The 17,426-nt window shown below is 38.2% G+C and overlaps 2 protein-coding genes across 6 annotated transcripts in view; one reads left to right on the forward strand and one right to left on the reverse strand.

Moving 5' to 3' along the window:
- Positions 1-17,426, reverse strand: part of LOC145435605 (activating signal cointegrator 1 complex subunit 3-like) — a 193,456-nt gene that overhangs the window by 83,828 nt on the left and 92,202 nt on the right. The gene's annotated exons all lie outside the window — the stretch shown is intronic.
- Positions 37-17,131, forward strand: LOC145435606 (uncharacterized). Of its 2 annotated transcripts, XM_080312893.1 has the most exons (10): positions 37-728; positions 1,848-2,057; positions 3,126-3,434; positions 3,796-4,005; positions 4,557-4,853; positions 11,339-11,557; positions 15,002-15,609; positions 15,658-15,841; positions 16,758-16,869; positions 16,928-17,131. In XM_080312893.1, the coding sequence occupies exons 1-10, from the start codon at positions 518-520 to the stop codon at positions 17,028-17,030; spliced, it is 2,463 nt and encodes an 820-aa protein (XP_080169019.1). In that variant the 5' UTR covers positions 37-517; the 3' UTR covers positions 17,031-17,131. The 2 variants fall into 2 exon arrangements, with proteins under 2 accessions (XP_080169019.1, XP_080169018.1); XM_080312892.1 differs by having other exon boundaries at positions 15,002-15,841.

The following is a 17,426-nucleotide window of genomic DNA, read 5'->3' on the forward strand; positions in this document are numbered from 1 at the left end:
GCAGTAGATTAAAAACATAATTCAAGGGGCTGGAAAGAGAAATAAAACACTTTGAGGCTGTACAGGAAGGATGTTTCCATCATGAAAAAGTAAATTTCCTCGAATACCAGGAAATGGAACAAGTGAGCTCTGTCTTAGGAAACGAATTATTGCACATTGAAGCTAGGAATCCCCGTCCATTACGGTACACAAAACATATCCAGGCAAACATTCATAGCCGAGCCACAATGCGGGAACTTACGGCACATGTGTGAATTAGGGTTGATGATATATTTCATTGAGGGGGTAGAATAGGTGATGTGTAAAAAGATACTACCACAAATGATGATGTACTTTCTGATATCAAACTAGCAGACTTTGTATCCGGGTAAAATTCCATTACAATAATAAGATGAAAGAAGGTAGAGTTTATCCATGATTGTCATCGATACAAATAGTCTCATATTATACCTCTATTATTATGCAGGAGTTATATACTATTGTCATGATTTAAAAGTGATGTTTCCCAGAAAAGTAGATGAAATACGTTTCTGATGTCAAAGATAAACATATGATTTCAGAAATCAGTCAGTTCCCAGAGAGTATCATTATGATTGACAGGTTCTCAAACATTTTCAGTAGATTAACAATCTGTCCGCATTTCGATATGATGCAGAAACATAAAGACTCTCGGAAATGGAATTTGACAGCCTACATTTTCCTGACATTTATCGGAACAGTAAAGTGTGGTAAGTTGGAGCAATCTGAGCAGAGTCACACAATCTCACTGAGGCATCTCTACAATTACAAACACAAGCTCCGTATAGAATTACACACGGAGTTAGGATAGGAGAAGGTCATCAAAAGCCATTAATGTTTTCATGTGAATCAATTAATCAATCATATTTATATCACAATAACTTGATTATATACAAGAGAAAAAATAACAGTAATAACAGAGCTGGAGTAAAGGGGTAGAAAATCATCAAGTCGACGGCAGTCTGCGTGCAACGGAAGAATAAGTCCTGACTAAATCAGCAATTAAATATGATCGATAAATATATGATAGGTTAAGTTTCTATTATTTTCTAATTTTGAAAATGTTACTGTGTACAAAGTATAGAGTACATCCATTTCGTTAAACAATCATTATCTGCAAATACTTCCATGAACAATAGCTCAACATTCTTCATGGTGCCTCCACAGACCGACCGAACTTCATGTCACACCCCATCGATTTTATTAATGACAAAAGCGAAAGTATTGCACTAGGAATTATTGAGTGTAGAATATTTTGCGGGGATAGTTGGTACAGCTTTCCTTTATGTAGGGTGCCAATCCTGCGAATCAATATTTCCATAGGCTATTTGGAATATGATTGAAACCAAAATAGCGTCAGAATTGGCTGGGTGAGATTCGAGAGAAAATGAGAAAGAAATAAGACAAAAATATCAATCGCAAAGTAGTTTCAGCTCACACGGGTGTTTTGCGATAAAAATAATATAAATGGCGTTGTCAATGTGTGTATCTAATGAACTTGTGAATAAGAGTAACGCGGATACATGAGAAGATATCAATCAACTCATGAATATATGGTTAATACCCTGGTTGCAATACCATCCTTATATGTGAAATTTGTCCATATGTTGAAGAGTATTCTGATAAAACTAGGCTTTCATTGTCCTGGCTTCATGCTTGAGACATCAAATATGAAGGGGCATACCTCTCAAATATCTCCTGGTATCAACACTTCTCAAATCACTTCCTATATGATGTAAAGGAGGCCTAACATTAAATATAATATTATTGTTATCGATTATTATATGACATATAGTCGATGGATCTAATACATTTTCTGTATCGCACAGCATATGACAAAGACATCCTCCGATCAAGTTGTGCAGGCATAGAGGAAATCCGGTATGATGAAAATTCTGGAGCTCTGAATGTCACCAATAAGGAAAATGTGACATGCGAATTCACAATGACCCCACTCAATCAACTGCATATCGACTTTATCCTGTTCAATACTGCAATGAATTGCACGGGTGGAAATGTGACATTTCCGGTTTCTTCAAGTGAGTACATTAAAATATTTTTCACTCATCACCAGTAGCTCAAGTACGACGTTTTGATTCATGGTCAACCATGGTCATTTTGGCAAAATTATACTGCAAAGACTGAAGCAGGGTTGTGAACCAAGTCACAAGGTTCCAAGTAACAAGTCAAATATCACTTTTACAGTTTTGACTCGAGTCAAGTCAAGTCATTTTCAATTCACCACCGAGTCCACCGTTGTAACTCGAGTCCGAGTCTAAGTCGTTGAGCACACTGTGCAGTTTTGGGTTCAATCCGGTTCAACGTACTTTCTTCAGCTCTGCTCGAGTGATATAGAATGGCTCGCATTCATGATATCGTAATTTTCCTACGTATTAACAGTTTCCGGCCCTAATCTCGAAGTATCCGGACCGATAGATGAAACACCAATAATATGGTGACTTTACTATTCCACGAAGTTACAATGAAATGGCCGTCTTGGCCGTCCTAGCCTCAAGTCATAGGACTTGGTTCGAGTCGTGCACAACGACTCGAGAACAAGTCAAGTCTATACACAAATTGACTCGAGTCGAGTCATCTTACACATTTGAAAAAATGACTCAAGTGAAGTCGAGTCACCAAAAAATAGTGACTCGAGTCAATGCAACGCTGGACTGAGGCAATTATTGAATTTCCTAATCAGAATACTGTGCTTCTACACGACACCCTCCCCACCAGTGTGAAACCATCAACTACACAGATATATTATAGTTAGGCACATTCCTATGCAATTCCCTGTTTATAAGTGTTTGAGTCTGTGAAGTTAGTTTACTAGCTTAAACCCACAGACCATATTTACTTTAGAAAAATTTTCACTATTACTCAAGATTTCATATCATTAAATCGATTTAACTGGACGGATTATAACACCAAGACAGTCCTGAATGAGATATTTATTTCAATATGAATATATCATTCTATTGTAGATTGAAGTTCTGTGTCTCGAAGAGTCTGTTCAAATGCTGTATTGTTGTACATATTTCACATCGTAATAGCAATAAAAAATTAACAATTTAAATTAACAATTTGGAATATCAAATATTTTACAGCTGACGATGCCGACTACTGCACCAAGGATAAATGCATAGTCTACATCAGGCTAAGTAAGAAATTCTCAGACAACGATGTGCAACATATCGTCGAAAACGAATATCCCTCTTGCACCAAATTTGATATATCCCCGAAACCATTCCGCGTCCCATTTAATATAGTAGCTTCAAAAAGCATGCGATCATTCCTACTGCGATACAAGACCTACCAGACCGGACAAATTCCTGTACCTACAACTACAGTACCAACTACAGTATCAACTATAGCACAAACTATAACGCCAAAGGCAGCAAAGGCTACAACTACAGGTAATTATAACCGTCAAAAGACTGGAAATTACAGTGCCAGTACACATATTACAATGCATTGTATGTATGGAGCAATGGGCTGAGTGTGAGTCATAGAGATGTTACTCCTAGCCAAGTCCAAGTCATTTTGTTGACTATTCAGTGTTCAGTTTCGAATTGAAGTCTTGACTTCCGTTATGTTTGCGACATCAAATTAGAAGGGGCATGTATCTCAAACACCCCCTGGAATCACCACTGCTCAAATCACTTCCTATATGATGGAAAGCAGCTTAAGGAGGCTTGTCATTAAGTAAAATATTAGTTTTTCAATGAACATATCAGATATAGTTGATCGATCTAATTCCTTTCCTGTATCGTACAGCTTATGACAAAGATATCCTGCGAGCAAGTTGTCCAGGCATTGCGGAAATCCGATATGACGAAAATTCCGGAGCGTTGAACGTAACCAATAAGGGAAATAAGATGTGCGAATTCACAATGACCCCACTCAATCAACTGCATATCGACATCATCTTATTCAATACCGCAATGGATTGCAAGGGTGGAAATGTGACATTTCCGGTTTCTCCAAGTCAGTATATTAAAATATTTTTCATTCATTACCAGTAACCCAAGTTGGTCATTTTTATTCGGCTTACAGTATGACATCCAACATATCTTTAAGCTATCAAAACTGGAACAAAAATCTTTCTCGGATTCTATACAACGTCACGGTCGTTTAGGCAAAACTGTAGTACAAAGAATGAAGCATTACTTTAATATCTTAATCAGAATATTACATTTCTACAAGACACCCTCCCCACCAATGTGAAACCATCAACTACATAGATATGTTATAGTTAAACACATTCCTATGCAATATCCTGCTTGCATAGTTTGCTTGCTTCAACCCACACACTTTGTTCTTTAGAACATTTCATATCACTAAATCGATTCAATTGGATGGATTGTTACACTAATATAGAACAAAATGAATTGTTTATTTCAATATGAATATATTAATCATTGGTATATTCAAGTTCGGTATCTCCAAGAGTCTGTTGAAACGCTGTATTATTGCACATATTTCGCATTATAATTGCAATAAAAAATCAACAATTTGTACCATCAAATATTTTACAGCTGACGATGCCGATTACTGCACCAAGGATGAATGCATAGTCTACACCAAGTTGAGTCGCCATTACTCAGACAACGATGTTCAGCATATCGTCGAAAACGAATATCCCTCCTGCACTACATTTGACATTTCCCCGAAACCATACCGCGCTCCATTTAATATAGTAGCTTCAAAAAGCACGCGATCATTCCTACTGCGATACAAGACCTACCAAATCGGACCAATTCCCGTATCATCAACTACAGTATCAACTGGAGCACAAACTATAGCACCAAAGGCAGCAAAGGCTACTACTACAGGTAATTATAACCATAAGAAGACTGGAAATTGCAGTGTCAATATACATATTATACGAATTATGATGGATTGAATATCATGCCAATTTCTGTCACTGATATGATGCAAGGCATGGCAAATAAGTACTCAAAATTACATTTACAGACTTGGCAATACCATGAATTCTAATTTGGACTTCAAATGCATGTGGGTCGAATGTGTGTCATTGATATTGCGAATTGCTGCTTTCTTAAATCATGTGAGTTTTTTAATGTAACCTGCATCGTAATACACAGCATAGCATGACACTGTGTGTCACTTTTCATTCATGTTTGATTGAAGCAGTATTGTAACCAAATCACAAGCTTCGGAGACACAAGCCAATTTCACTTTTAAAGTTTTGACTCAAGTCCAGTCTAGTCATTTTCAATTCACAATCGAGTCAAGTCCGAGTCCAAGTTAGGTAGCAACACGTTGAGTCTGAGTCATGGTGATGTGGCTCGAGCCCAACTTCAAGTCATTCTGTTGACTGTTCAGTTTCGTATTGAAGTCTTGTGTAATCCAGTTTTTACAACTCTGAAGTACAATGGTTACCATCTATAATATACAAATTTCCTCACTTTTAACAGTTTCTGGTAGCGTTTTCGAGTACCAGTACGGATGGACAAAATACCAATTGAATGGTAATTTTATCATTCTTCGAAATTGCAATGAAATGCCTGTCTTGACCTTCCAAGTCTCGAGTCTTATGACTTGGTTCGAGTAATGCGCAATGACTCGAGTGCAAGTTTAGTCAAAGCATTGATTGATTCAAGTCGAGCCGAGTCATTTTCTTGAAAGTCAAGTCAAGTCGAGTCAACAAAAAATCGTGACTTGAGTCGTGCCATGACTCGAGTCATTACAGCCCTGCCTTGAAGCATGCGGCTACAATGTGGTCAACATTGTAATTTATATCTCTCAGACTGAAATATCGAGCTTAAACAGTTGTGGTTTATTCAACTGTTTTAAATAAAATTTTACGAGAAAAGCAACAGTTAGGTGAAACGTACGTATCCATTTACGGTGGTAGTTCTCTACCCGTGGTGTGCGAGAACCTTCAAAGTGGTACGCGAGGAGTCCGGCGGTTTTTAGTTGTATATTTGCTGCCCTTGGCAGTGACTAAAAACAGCTGTATACATGATAAAGATTTACTTCATCGGCGCAAGATTTCCATGTTAGTATTTTCACAGTTGATGCACAGCAAGGAAGACCAAGTAATTGGTGAGATTGGCTAACTAGGCTACTAGGGCTAACAGACTTATCTATCAGTGTAGTAAGTAGGAGGTATGCATTCAAGGAAATCAAATACGGATGACAACAATTACCACAAAATGTGATTTGTAGGAAAACCCTTTGTAAAGCGGCCATGCAGTCCAGCTTATTAAAACAGCACCTTGACTATGACCATCCATGTCTTGACATGGAAGTATTAGCAAGGCTTGTCCGCATTTACGGGCATATTTTCGAAGAGCCAAAATCCTCTTACGAACCTGGACATGATCTCCGATGTACTGTGAGTAATGCTATACGCAGGATAGGCAAGCTCGTTTGAAATAAACAGCTGGTTATATCACATTAAATCCTGTTTTCGTGCTAGTCATTGGTGTTATGGTATGGTAATAACGTCAAAACTGATATATACCGGTATGTTTGAGTCAAAGAGTCATTCTGGTTCCAGGTGGTGCGAAGTGCAGTAAAAAACAATCAAGTGGTATGCCATCGGAAAAAGGTTGAGAAACACTGGCTTACGACAACAGATTTTTAGAATATTTAAAATCATGATTCAGAATAACTCCTAGTGGCTGATTATATACCAAGTATTCGAATAGTCCAATTTCTATAATCCTAAAAACGGATGACTGGTCAAACAAGAGATAAGACAGACGTCGATAACATGTGAATGGGTCACAATCAAAGCAGATATACTTATATACAACGTCACATGCATTCGTTATGCGCCAGTGGGTGCATTATAGCAAAATATACCCGTCTTCAATGTGATACAACAGATAACTGATCTAATCAACACCAAATTTGATTTCAAAAAATTCTCAACGACCAATTACATTCATCGTTTCAATTACAAGCTGGTTACTGACAACAAAGCTGCAAACTATTTGGTTCCATGCCGCTGTGAGATAACCAAATTTCTGAATGGTATATTATTTCAGATCAGACGACGTCTTCTAATGCACAGAAGCTGACAACAGCACCAACCCCAAATTCAACAATGGGAAGTGGCGCTATCGCAGCGATCGTATCGTCTGTAGTAATCGCAACAGTTATTTTGATGTAACATTAATTCTATAGCATTTCAGAATATCAAAGTAATCAGTGATTATCTCTATACAGTGTAGGTGTGAGACAATGGATGCTGAAGCATTTAGAGACGATCGAAGATATCTCACTTTCCACCGGGACGCAACAGAAAACCGTAATTCAGATCCGACTGGAAAGCTGACTGAGCAGAGCTCATTTTTAATTTGCAAAATCAAAGTTTTACCATTATTTACAACTCATTATTGTACTGATTAAGTAATAGTCAAATTAAAGCATTGGCATAGAGTCGTTCACTGCTCACTGCTCTCATCAGTCTGACGTTATACACCATAAGTGTATCTTGCTATGTACAGAACAATATAGAAAGATATGACACTGTTAAATAAAGTCGATATTAGTGTATGTCCGAATGTGTCTTGTAATGTCTAAACATTTTCGTTCCTGTATCTTTGTGCATATAATCAATGTGGTTGTATTGGATGAAATTAGAAATTTTTTGTTTTGTGTTTTCGAAATTTACTGCATATGTCTCTTGCTTCACATTGTTGCTGCAATGGAAGCTGTCGAAAAAGCTTCAACATTAAAATACATTCACCAGCAAACGGTCAACTTGTTACATTTATAACACGGTAGCAGAGTTTGTAAGATATCGATTTTTAGGGTTTCTGCCTCTTTTTCCTGTTGATACCGAGTTTCCATCTAATTTTCATATAATACAGCGATCTCTGATGATATATCCTACGCTGAAACTTCGTGCTGCTATTACCAAATGGTCAGGGTCAGCATCATAGTGAGATGACATACTTTCTCACATAGATTCAAATTTTCTGTGTTATAAGTAGAGTTTTGGCATCAGATTATGCCGCAAGTTTGTGGAATTCGAAACAAACCATCTGTAGCTTAATCTGACCAGTGGTTGTCATAAGTCGAAAACATTTGGTCGAATCAAATGGCAATTAGGATGGTGCAGTTGATACTCGTCTAGGGTAATAATCGGCAACTAGAAGAGAATTGGAAACACATTGTATATCAACAATCATATCACCAAATATGACATTCATTTCAATATGAATATAGCCTACTATTCATTGTATATCGAAGTTCTGTACCTCCAAGAAGCTATTTAATCTATGTTAGGATATCAATTGTAGAATTTATTGAATATGTTTTAGCCCAACGTGAAGAAGGGATAATTCATGAATCTAAACTACGTCAACGATTCTGAATGGAATTTTGTTCAATTCTGAATTTATTTGATAGTTGGGCTGTAATTGACCACAATGAAATACTTTAAAAGTGGAGTGAACATTGCAAGCTCCAGTTTCAGTGTTAACTATACCAAAAAAGTACTTTCCTAGAGGTGAAATTACTGAACTGACCATTATCATTTTTGACATCGGCATGAACGTATGGTTGGCTTGTCTACTTCACAGCAAACCTAATTTTGTCATACTATGTGACATCATACCATCCTATTTATTATTTACTATGTGATTCACAGCACACTATTCTACTTAATACGGGAAGATTCAATGAATTTGTTGCAATAACGTGAAGGCATGAATGGGTATCATGTTCCTCTGTTTCCTGATATCAGAGTTTGTGGAAAGATGGTTCATACCAGAGTAATTATTCTTTGAGATCTAAAAGATTAGCCAATTCAATAGAATTACAAGCTTAGAATCGGTGTCAAATAGGGTTTGGAAATTGCTGTTGTAATCATTTGACTGACATAATGGTATTTTATTAAGGGTGGCTGGTCCTTTTATATAATTTACAAGCATACGAGCATCAAGTAGTATTGGGTGGATGACGTTTCCATGTAGCTATTGTCAAAGTAACTAGATGTGTGTGATGGCTGATGCAAAAAAATGTTTATCAGTACCTTGGTTGAGCGGGTGAGTGTGCTTATGAACAACTAATAAGAAATACAACTATCATCCACAGTCCATTTGTAATTTTATGTAACAAATGGTATCATCTCCTCACTATGGAAATACAGCTTAACACTTTTTTATAATGACACACTTGTCATTTCAATTCCTGTCGAGACATTCCATTCCGGAAATTGCACATGAGTATGGTAATTACATGAGGAATGGAATATTATTATTCAAGCAATGAGCAGGCTAATGGTAGGAGTTACAAGTTGCAGATGAAAGGGGTGTCTGATAAAGAAGTTCGAATTACTATTTTGTGAGTAGCAAATTTGCGCTTGCACTTTTTATATAAATTTATACACTTTTATTGCAGTCACCAACATGTTTTTGTCACTCATTACATAAATTTATTGTTATCGATGTTGTGTGATAGTGCATCTATATTCATTGATATCAGAAAAAGATTGCAATTGTATCAACGAAATCGAGATGAGAATATCACAGTGGCTGATCCTTGTATGGTACCTAGTTACCATAATTTCAACGGGTAAGCTATACAAATCCCTGAGTTAGCATCTTTCATAGTGTTAAGGAGAATGTACGATGTACAAAAAAGAAAAAAGGGGGACTTGAGTATGATGATTGTATCATAAAATCATATTATTGACAAAATGTAAATAATGATGTCAGTGTCGACATATGAAATGTCTGACGATCCCTAACAAAATCACCAAATATATCAATTTGATGTGATGGTATTTCTGAACTAGTTTTATCTGGCTACTAATGGTCAGTTGCGAGTCTACCTAAGCCAACTGCAAGACTGAACATCATAAGAGAGGGAAAATGTCTTTGAGAGGTCATTGTTAATGACTTCAATGAAAAAGGGCCAGCAATTACAGAACAGATTTGTGGGGAGATTACCGTAATTTTCTATGTATAATTGAAGAGCTTCTTGGAGGTACAGAACTTCAATATACAATTGTCAGCCGAAAATATTCGGGTTCATTTCAATATGAATATACCATTCAATTCCATGTATAATGCGCAAAATTTTCACGATCTTTTGCCCTAAAATAGGGGGGTGCGTATTATACATGGGTACAACAAGCCCTGAAAAAAATCTCCCCCGATAAAAAACTTCAAATCAGACCAATCTTCATGTTTGTTTCCAATCGCGCATCACTTTCATCCATCGCGTAGTAATTCGTATTATAGAGTGTAGCGCGTTGCCAATTAGTGGGAAGTGGGAAGCGTGTTGCCAATTAACGAGAGTCGTGTGCACAAGAACGCGGTCTCCTGCTGAGTTGTCAAGAACGCGATATCCTGCTGAGTTGGTTTGCCGTTTGTACTCGAGTGAAATTAGGTCACTAATAGACACTCGCGCGCAGCAATTCTCGCCAATTCATCGCGTCAACGGCAGGCCCGAACAATCGCATTTGCAATTTATACATATACAAGAGGCCATGTGCGCAATATATAATCGCTTGCATAATCAGTCGCATCTCCAACAGACCAGTTGCGCATGATATAACCGTTAGCCTAGGCGCAATCGCATCTGTAATAGGCATCGTGCGCAAGATGTCGGTTCGTTGGCCTAAACTAACTCGCCGCCGGCCTCGCAGGCTTTGGCTTCTATCTACTATCGTTTAGAGACAATACCGTTAATTGTATAATGATTAGCAATCGCATCTGTAAAATGTCTCCTCGTGCTCAAGATGTCGTGTCGCTAGCCTGAACCATCGCGCCGCCCGCCTCGCAGGCTTTGGCTGCTATCTACTATCGTTTAAAGACAATCCCGCTAATTGTATAATGATTAGCGATCGTTGTGTAATGATTGTTCAAGAGTGACATCGCAAAACAGAATGACATCGTATACGAAATCGGAACTATTCATGTACTGAAATGCAGGGTGCATACTATACATGGGTACCGGCTTTTTCCCAGAATTTACATGCTATTTTAGGGGTGCGTATTATACATGGGGGCGCACTATACTTGGAAAATTACGGGATGATTGAAATGCAAAGCCTGTGCTATGTGTTGTGTAGTGTCAATAAGCAATAAGAATGTTTTATTTGTCAACCATTAAATACAAATATCATTGATACAATGTTGATACAGAAGGGAACACCCTATTGATTCGCTTGAAATCATCTCATTCGGTGTTACAGAGCTGATTCAAACCATCCGGCGTAAAAACAAATTGAAAATATTTTGTATCAATAATTTGTATTACACATTCCTAAGTTACAATGAATAATTGAATAAACATCAAAATCAATTTTGAAAGCATTTTTTTCTTACAGCCCAGACCACATTTCTTTACGAGATGGATAAATGCAAAGGAGTGACATTGGATGATTACGGAGATGAAGGGACTATGACAGTGTCCGGAGAATACAACCAAGTCTGTACATGGAGCGTGCCACCACAGGAATTCAGAACCTATACGGCGATAGTGATGAGATTCACGGAACTTGATATTGACTGTGACAAGGGCTATCTGCAGATGAATGATATGAGCGGTAGGTAGTCAAGTATGGTGGCATCTTTCCTACACTCCTGCATAAAGGACATTTTCCACCATGGATATGATGCAGAGAACGTATGGTATCGGAAACGTGCCTTCAAATCAGATAAACCTAATTTACATTCAACTACAATTTGTCTTATTTCATGTTTGGCTGTTCACTTGTCCCTTCATTTCAAGTTTATCCTTCAATTAACTGATGAGACTTGAAGGTTAATATATATAGAGAGAATTAGAAATATAGCTACACAGTTTTCCGTGTTACATTCCAATTTGTATTATAGCTACACAGTTGTCCATATTACATTACTATTGCAAATATAGCTGCAGTTTATTCCAATCCAGATTGCAATTAAAATTATGACTACAGTTTTTTCCGAATTTGATTAGAATGAGAAATATAACTACACAAGTTTTTTCACATTACATTAGAACAGGGGCCGCATTCAACATCTGAAAAATCCGCGGGCCGCACTAAATAAAAGTTGGATTATAAACCAAAACGCAATATTGGTATTTGATTATATAATGATAACAGGGAGATAATATATATGCTCATTTAAAACAAACCAAACATTCCTTCGGTGATATTGTACACGCGTCAGAAACAGTGGCGAGATTTCATAGGCTGGTCGACCTCAGTAACCAATTTGTCAAAACTATAGATATGAAAGTCGGTTATCCCGATTCTTAGAACAGGATTGAAATTTCAATCTGTGAGCATCGATCTGCGCATAGATTTACTAGTTCCACTTATGGTTCAGTTCCAGGACACACAATGCTGACAGCATCATAACCATGTTAGCTTCAAGCACGCTTCTACTATGTGTAGATCAGGGGTCACCAACACGCGGCCCGCGAAGTCATATTTTGCGGCCCGCGACCTGATTTGAAATTTCGGAAGAATGCTTAGTAAAGCATTTTGAAATTTTGAAATTGGAGATAGTTTTCAAGCAAAAAACTAACGTCAATATCGATTTTTACTCCAGGGGTGGCCAACCCTCCGCAGTAGAAGACAAATTATGCCCCCGACGATAGGCTACTTCATTCAATTAGGATGTGTTGGCTGCCGTCAATATGCAAATTAAATTTACGAATTGACTTCCTAATTAATGAGAGGTTTGAATTATTCCTGAAATCTTCTTCGCTCTATGCGCGGTCCAATGCGAGGTGATTCTCGATTTTAATATAGTAGTCGCCTTTGTAATCTAAGTCACAAGTACAGATGCGAACAACAGAGGAAAATGATGTGCCCCATCAAGAATTTCCTATTTGTAATCGTGTTCTCGTCATCACGAAGGAAATCTGTTTCTGGTAGGCGTAAATTTAGGCGAATCCAAAATATTTCCACTATTCCGGCAATCCTGATGGGACACAAGAGCATGCGACAAAGAGAACTAGTAACAATTGGACCAATCAAAGATGCAGCACAGCAGCATTAATAACTTCCCTAAATTTTCGAAGACATCCCCTGCATCAACTCTACCGGTGAATCTGATCACATGGACTGAGAAAGAACAAATATTTGATAGTAATATGTGAAACTATACTAATATTATTGACGAAATTCAATCATGGATATGAAAAAATTTTCGCGCTTGGCGCAACTACAAAATGCATCCGTGTACCTGTTCATAACATGACTACTCACGATTTCGGTGCGCATATTAAGCCGATATTATTATATAGATTAGTCCGGAGTTCACCGGCAATGGACATGGACAGTTTAACGTGGTTATTTGGCCTCCAGTTACTTCATTACGACTATGAACTGAAATGCGGCCGTGCGCTACATAAGTAATTGATTGTGGCCGTGAATAGCAAAAAGGTTGGCCACCCCTGTTTTAGTTGCTGAAGAGTGTTGTCATGTATCGTGCGCAGCTCACAGTTCAAAATAGAATGAAATTGATGATATTGATATTTTTTGTTGTATTTGTATTTCTTCAATAAAATATTATTTATTTTATGATAACTATATGCCCGTCGCCCATGTAAGAGAGCACAGCGTTACACTGACGAAGAGTTATCGAAACGTGGTTGTTAAACTGCGTTGCATAATTTTATCTCGATATTGAAGTCATGCGGCCCGCGGCCCATACGAATTTTGAAATGTGGCCCGCGACCCATTTTGAGTTGGCGACCCCTGGTGTAGATAAAATAGAAATACCCAATTCTACGCATATAGAGAGAACGAATCTACCTGAGACACGCATGAATCGTTTTTTATAAGCACATCACTGAAATAACTAAGACTGGAGTGGCCAATCTGAAATCACACTCGTGATCCGAATTATGTCAATCTCGTTTAGGATTTCTGTGATGTTTAGCAGTTGAAACGTTTCAAACTGCGTGGGCCTTAAGGTCAAGATGTCGCGCCAGAAAATAAACATAAAAAATAAAATAGGAAGTATTTACCTCAGAACAGTAGTTCTCAAACTTTTTAGGACACGACCCCCCTTATGATGATGAAAGATTTCACATCCCCCTTATCGTCATATCACAAAACGCAACCAGGATGCTAGCAAACCTAATCGGTAGTTTGATGGCATGGAAGGTTACGACTGTGGATGAGAGATTTTGAGATATGAAATTCAGACTAAATACAAAGCAATAATTATGAATCTCGTATAATCGCACGTAGCGGGGAATTTTTTTTCAGTTTCGCGCCTCCTCCAGATGCTTTCACGTCTCCAGTTCGAGAACCACTGCCTTAAAATTATCATGGTGAAATATGCGAAGAAAAAGTTTAATCAAGTCCCTGCATTAATTCGATTTTTAGTACGTGTACGTAAGACGCTCGCGGGCAGCACAGAACGGTGTTGCGGGCCGCATGCAGCCCGCGGGCCGTAGTTTGCCCACCACTGCATTAGAATCACAGATACAGCCACGAATTTTTAACTAGATTACATTAGAATTACAGTTTATAGCTACACAGTTTTCCCATGTCACATCAAAATTACATTTAGAGCTACACAGTTTATTTTAAAACTAGATTAGAATTAAAATTGTATACCGGACATATAGTTTTTTTAAATAGTCAATAGTGATTCGGGATATGGTGAGGTTGTTTGTTGTTGTTTTGTGGTATTCATGGTGGTTGACGACTACTATGATCATTTACACCAGACCAATTTTCTTCATTTTATTCCATAGCTGCAGACTCGCAGCACGGCCCACTTCTAGGCTTTTTTGTAAGACACCGCCTACACGGATGAGATGGTGAGGAGGAGCCTGGATAAACCTCCAACACTTGGGTAGGAATTCTGGAGTCGACCTCGGTCGGACTCGAACCCGCAACCCATTGGTGTTGCAGCTGTGGATTACACCATTACGCTATCTCGCCATTATATGGTGTTATTGTAAAATGATCCGATTCAACCGATGCCTATATATGACCAACGCATACTCAATAACTAACCAGCATAAAAATATGTTACAGGGGCAGCATGTACACTTTGTGGCGCATATCCGGCAACCACCTGCCACATATATGCGGACCAAGATAAATGCACTGCGTCAGAACTTTGGAACGCTTTATTTCAAAATTATGCCGACTGCATCGGAACCAGTTCGGTCATTCATAGAGGCATCAGTGGCACGCCGATGGAACTTATGACAAACACAACATTGGACGTTGAATTCGTAACCGATTACATATTGTACCCATGCCAAGGACCCGCAAGAGAAGGCATACCAACACTGGGAACTGGGAAACCAATTCAAAAAATCGAAACCGTAAATGGACTGAATGATATTTGCCAGAGCGTCATCCACAGTACGCCACCATCCGTCACAGAATCGCCAAAAACGCCAACCGAGACACACACGAACATAAGTCAGCCTGCACAGCCGATAACTCCCATACCAATGAGTGGTCAGCAAACCACAGCAACACAGCCACCTACGATGAAACCTACGGAAACAGCAGCAGTGACAGACCCCTTAATGACTATTCTATCAACAACAAAGTTACTAGTTCAAACTACGCAGCACACATCACAAACAAATAGTAGAAGTCACTCATTTGAAACTTCCACGGCAGCATCGGTCACACAAATTTGGGTAACAACATCGATACAGCAACCCACAACACAGATTCCACAACAATCAACAGCCTTGTATCAAAATTTGACAACAGTTGACCCCAAAACCCAGTTGGCAGATCAACCGGTGATCACAATTGGGCTCGAAACTTCGACAACAGATGCACCTCATGGCATATATTCAACGACAGCGATAAATGAAGCACTGGAATATGGAGCTACCCGTCATGAGAGAAGTGAGTACGTAAATGACAATTACCATTACCGAGGCGCAAGGTTGTAACGATACTAGGTCAACCTGGGTCTCACAACTTACAACATATTTGTATTTCATCTATCAATTCTAGTACTTGAAAAAGCAGTGCTAAACTGAGGAAAATTACTATATTTTCAATGTGGGCCAGTAGATATCACCCAATCAAGGTTGTAAAAACATCGGACTGAACATGACTTGAACTCCAAACTGAGCAGGGAACACAATGACTTGGACTCGAGTCTCAATACTATGTCTCGGACTCAACCCTATGCTCTCCAACTCCGACTTGACTTGATGGTGAATTGAAAGTGACACGACTTAAGTTGAGTCAAAACTATACAAGTAATTTTGACTTGTGACTAAGAACCTAGTGACTTGGTTACAATTACAACACTGCTGAGGCAAGAGAGTGATACATTAAGCCTGAAACAGTGAACGATATCTCTCCATCTCCAATTAAAAGGTACGGTCAGATTTTTGACAAAAGAATCAGATATCAGATTAGTACATTTTCATTCATAAGCCTACTGGTACTAATGACTGGAGAGGTGAACTGTCAGCGAAATGGCCTAATATCCTTTAAAATGCCAATAATGTTGCTACCAAAGCAAGATTGATCACATTCGGAACACTTCAGGATCGTGACCACATAATTTCTGTGCCTCGGATAATGAGTGTGATTTAATGTTAGCGAAACAGGAAATATTGTTCCATTTAATAGTTTACACAGGAACTACTTCTTTTGAATGCGTACATTCGCGATCGTAAAGAAATTATCACTTATCTTATTCAATGACATTTTTCATGTCTGCATACAAGCATTAAAGTTAAGAAGTTCAATGCATCCAAGCTGTAATGTTGAGGAATAGCATTCCTTAATCCGATACTTTTTACAGATGAAGAGACCACCGCAGATCCACAGAAGCAACCAGAGAGCCCTCACTCAACGTCCACAGGCTTTCATATTATGGCAATCATATTGTCTCTACTGGTTGCAATATTTATAATGTAAGACAAATTTGAATTATGGCATCATTACATATGTAACTGTTGTGGTTTATTTCAGTGTGTTAATATGGAGACTGCGCAAGAGGAGTACCAACAAGAAGAAGCTTCAATCGCAAAGAACGCACAGCAGTGAAAAAGAGCAACAGGAAACTTTTGTATAGAGGGCAATTGTGTGTAATTTATTCCGCTGGGAGTTCACCGTTTCTCTTAGTTGAACAATGAATGTAACTCTGTCTTCTAAAACAGGAAAATGTACATGAGAATTTAGTGGTCAAAGTTTAACCACAATTATGCTAAGAATTGCACTTTTTAAACATTATGGTTGGATTATGTTCACTACTGGAGCAACTTTCACTTACAAAAATTGATTACATCGAAAGTTATCATTCATCATTACCATTCAAATTTCTGAGAACATTGAGGCAACCTGCAGAGTCAAGTTGCTTGTTTCGTTTTAGAGGAAATTACAAAAGGTGATTCGGATACGTGACTAGTGGTTCAATGATGATGATGGGACCTAACTCGTAATCATTCTTACCTATGTTGCACCTATTTCC

This window comes from Botryllus schlosseri, chromosome 3, assembly GCF_051294905.1.
Source record: "Botryllus schlosseri isolate E-star chromosome 3, Bs_hap1, whole genome shotgun sequence".
Lineage (NCBI taxonomy): Eukaryota > Metazoa > Chordata > Ascidiacea > Stolidobranchia > Styelidae > Botryllus > Botryllus schlosseri.

Bases quoted from the DNA above. Each gene is read 5' to 3' on its own strand.
- LOC145435606 (XM_080312892.1), top strand. From the start codon at position 518: ATGAAATACGTTTCTGATGTCAAAGATAAACATATGATTTCAGAAATC. The intron at 729-1,847 runs GTAAGTTGGAGC...TGTATCGCACAG, and splicing joins TATCGGAACAGTAAAGTGTG to CATATGACAAAGACATCCTC. The intron at 3,435-3,795 runs GTAATTATAACC...TGTATCGTACAG, and splicing joins AGCAAAGGCTACAACTACAG to CTTATGACAAAGATATCCTG.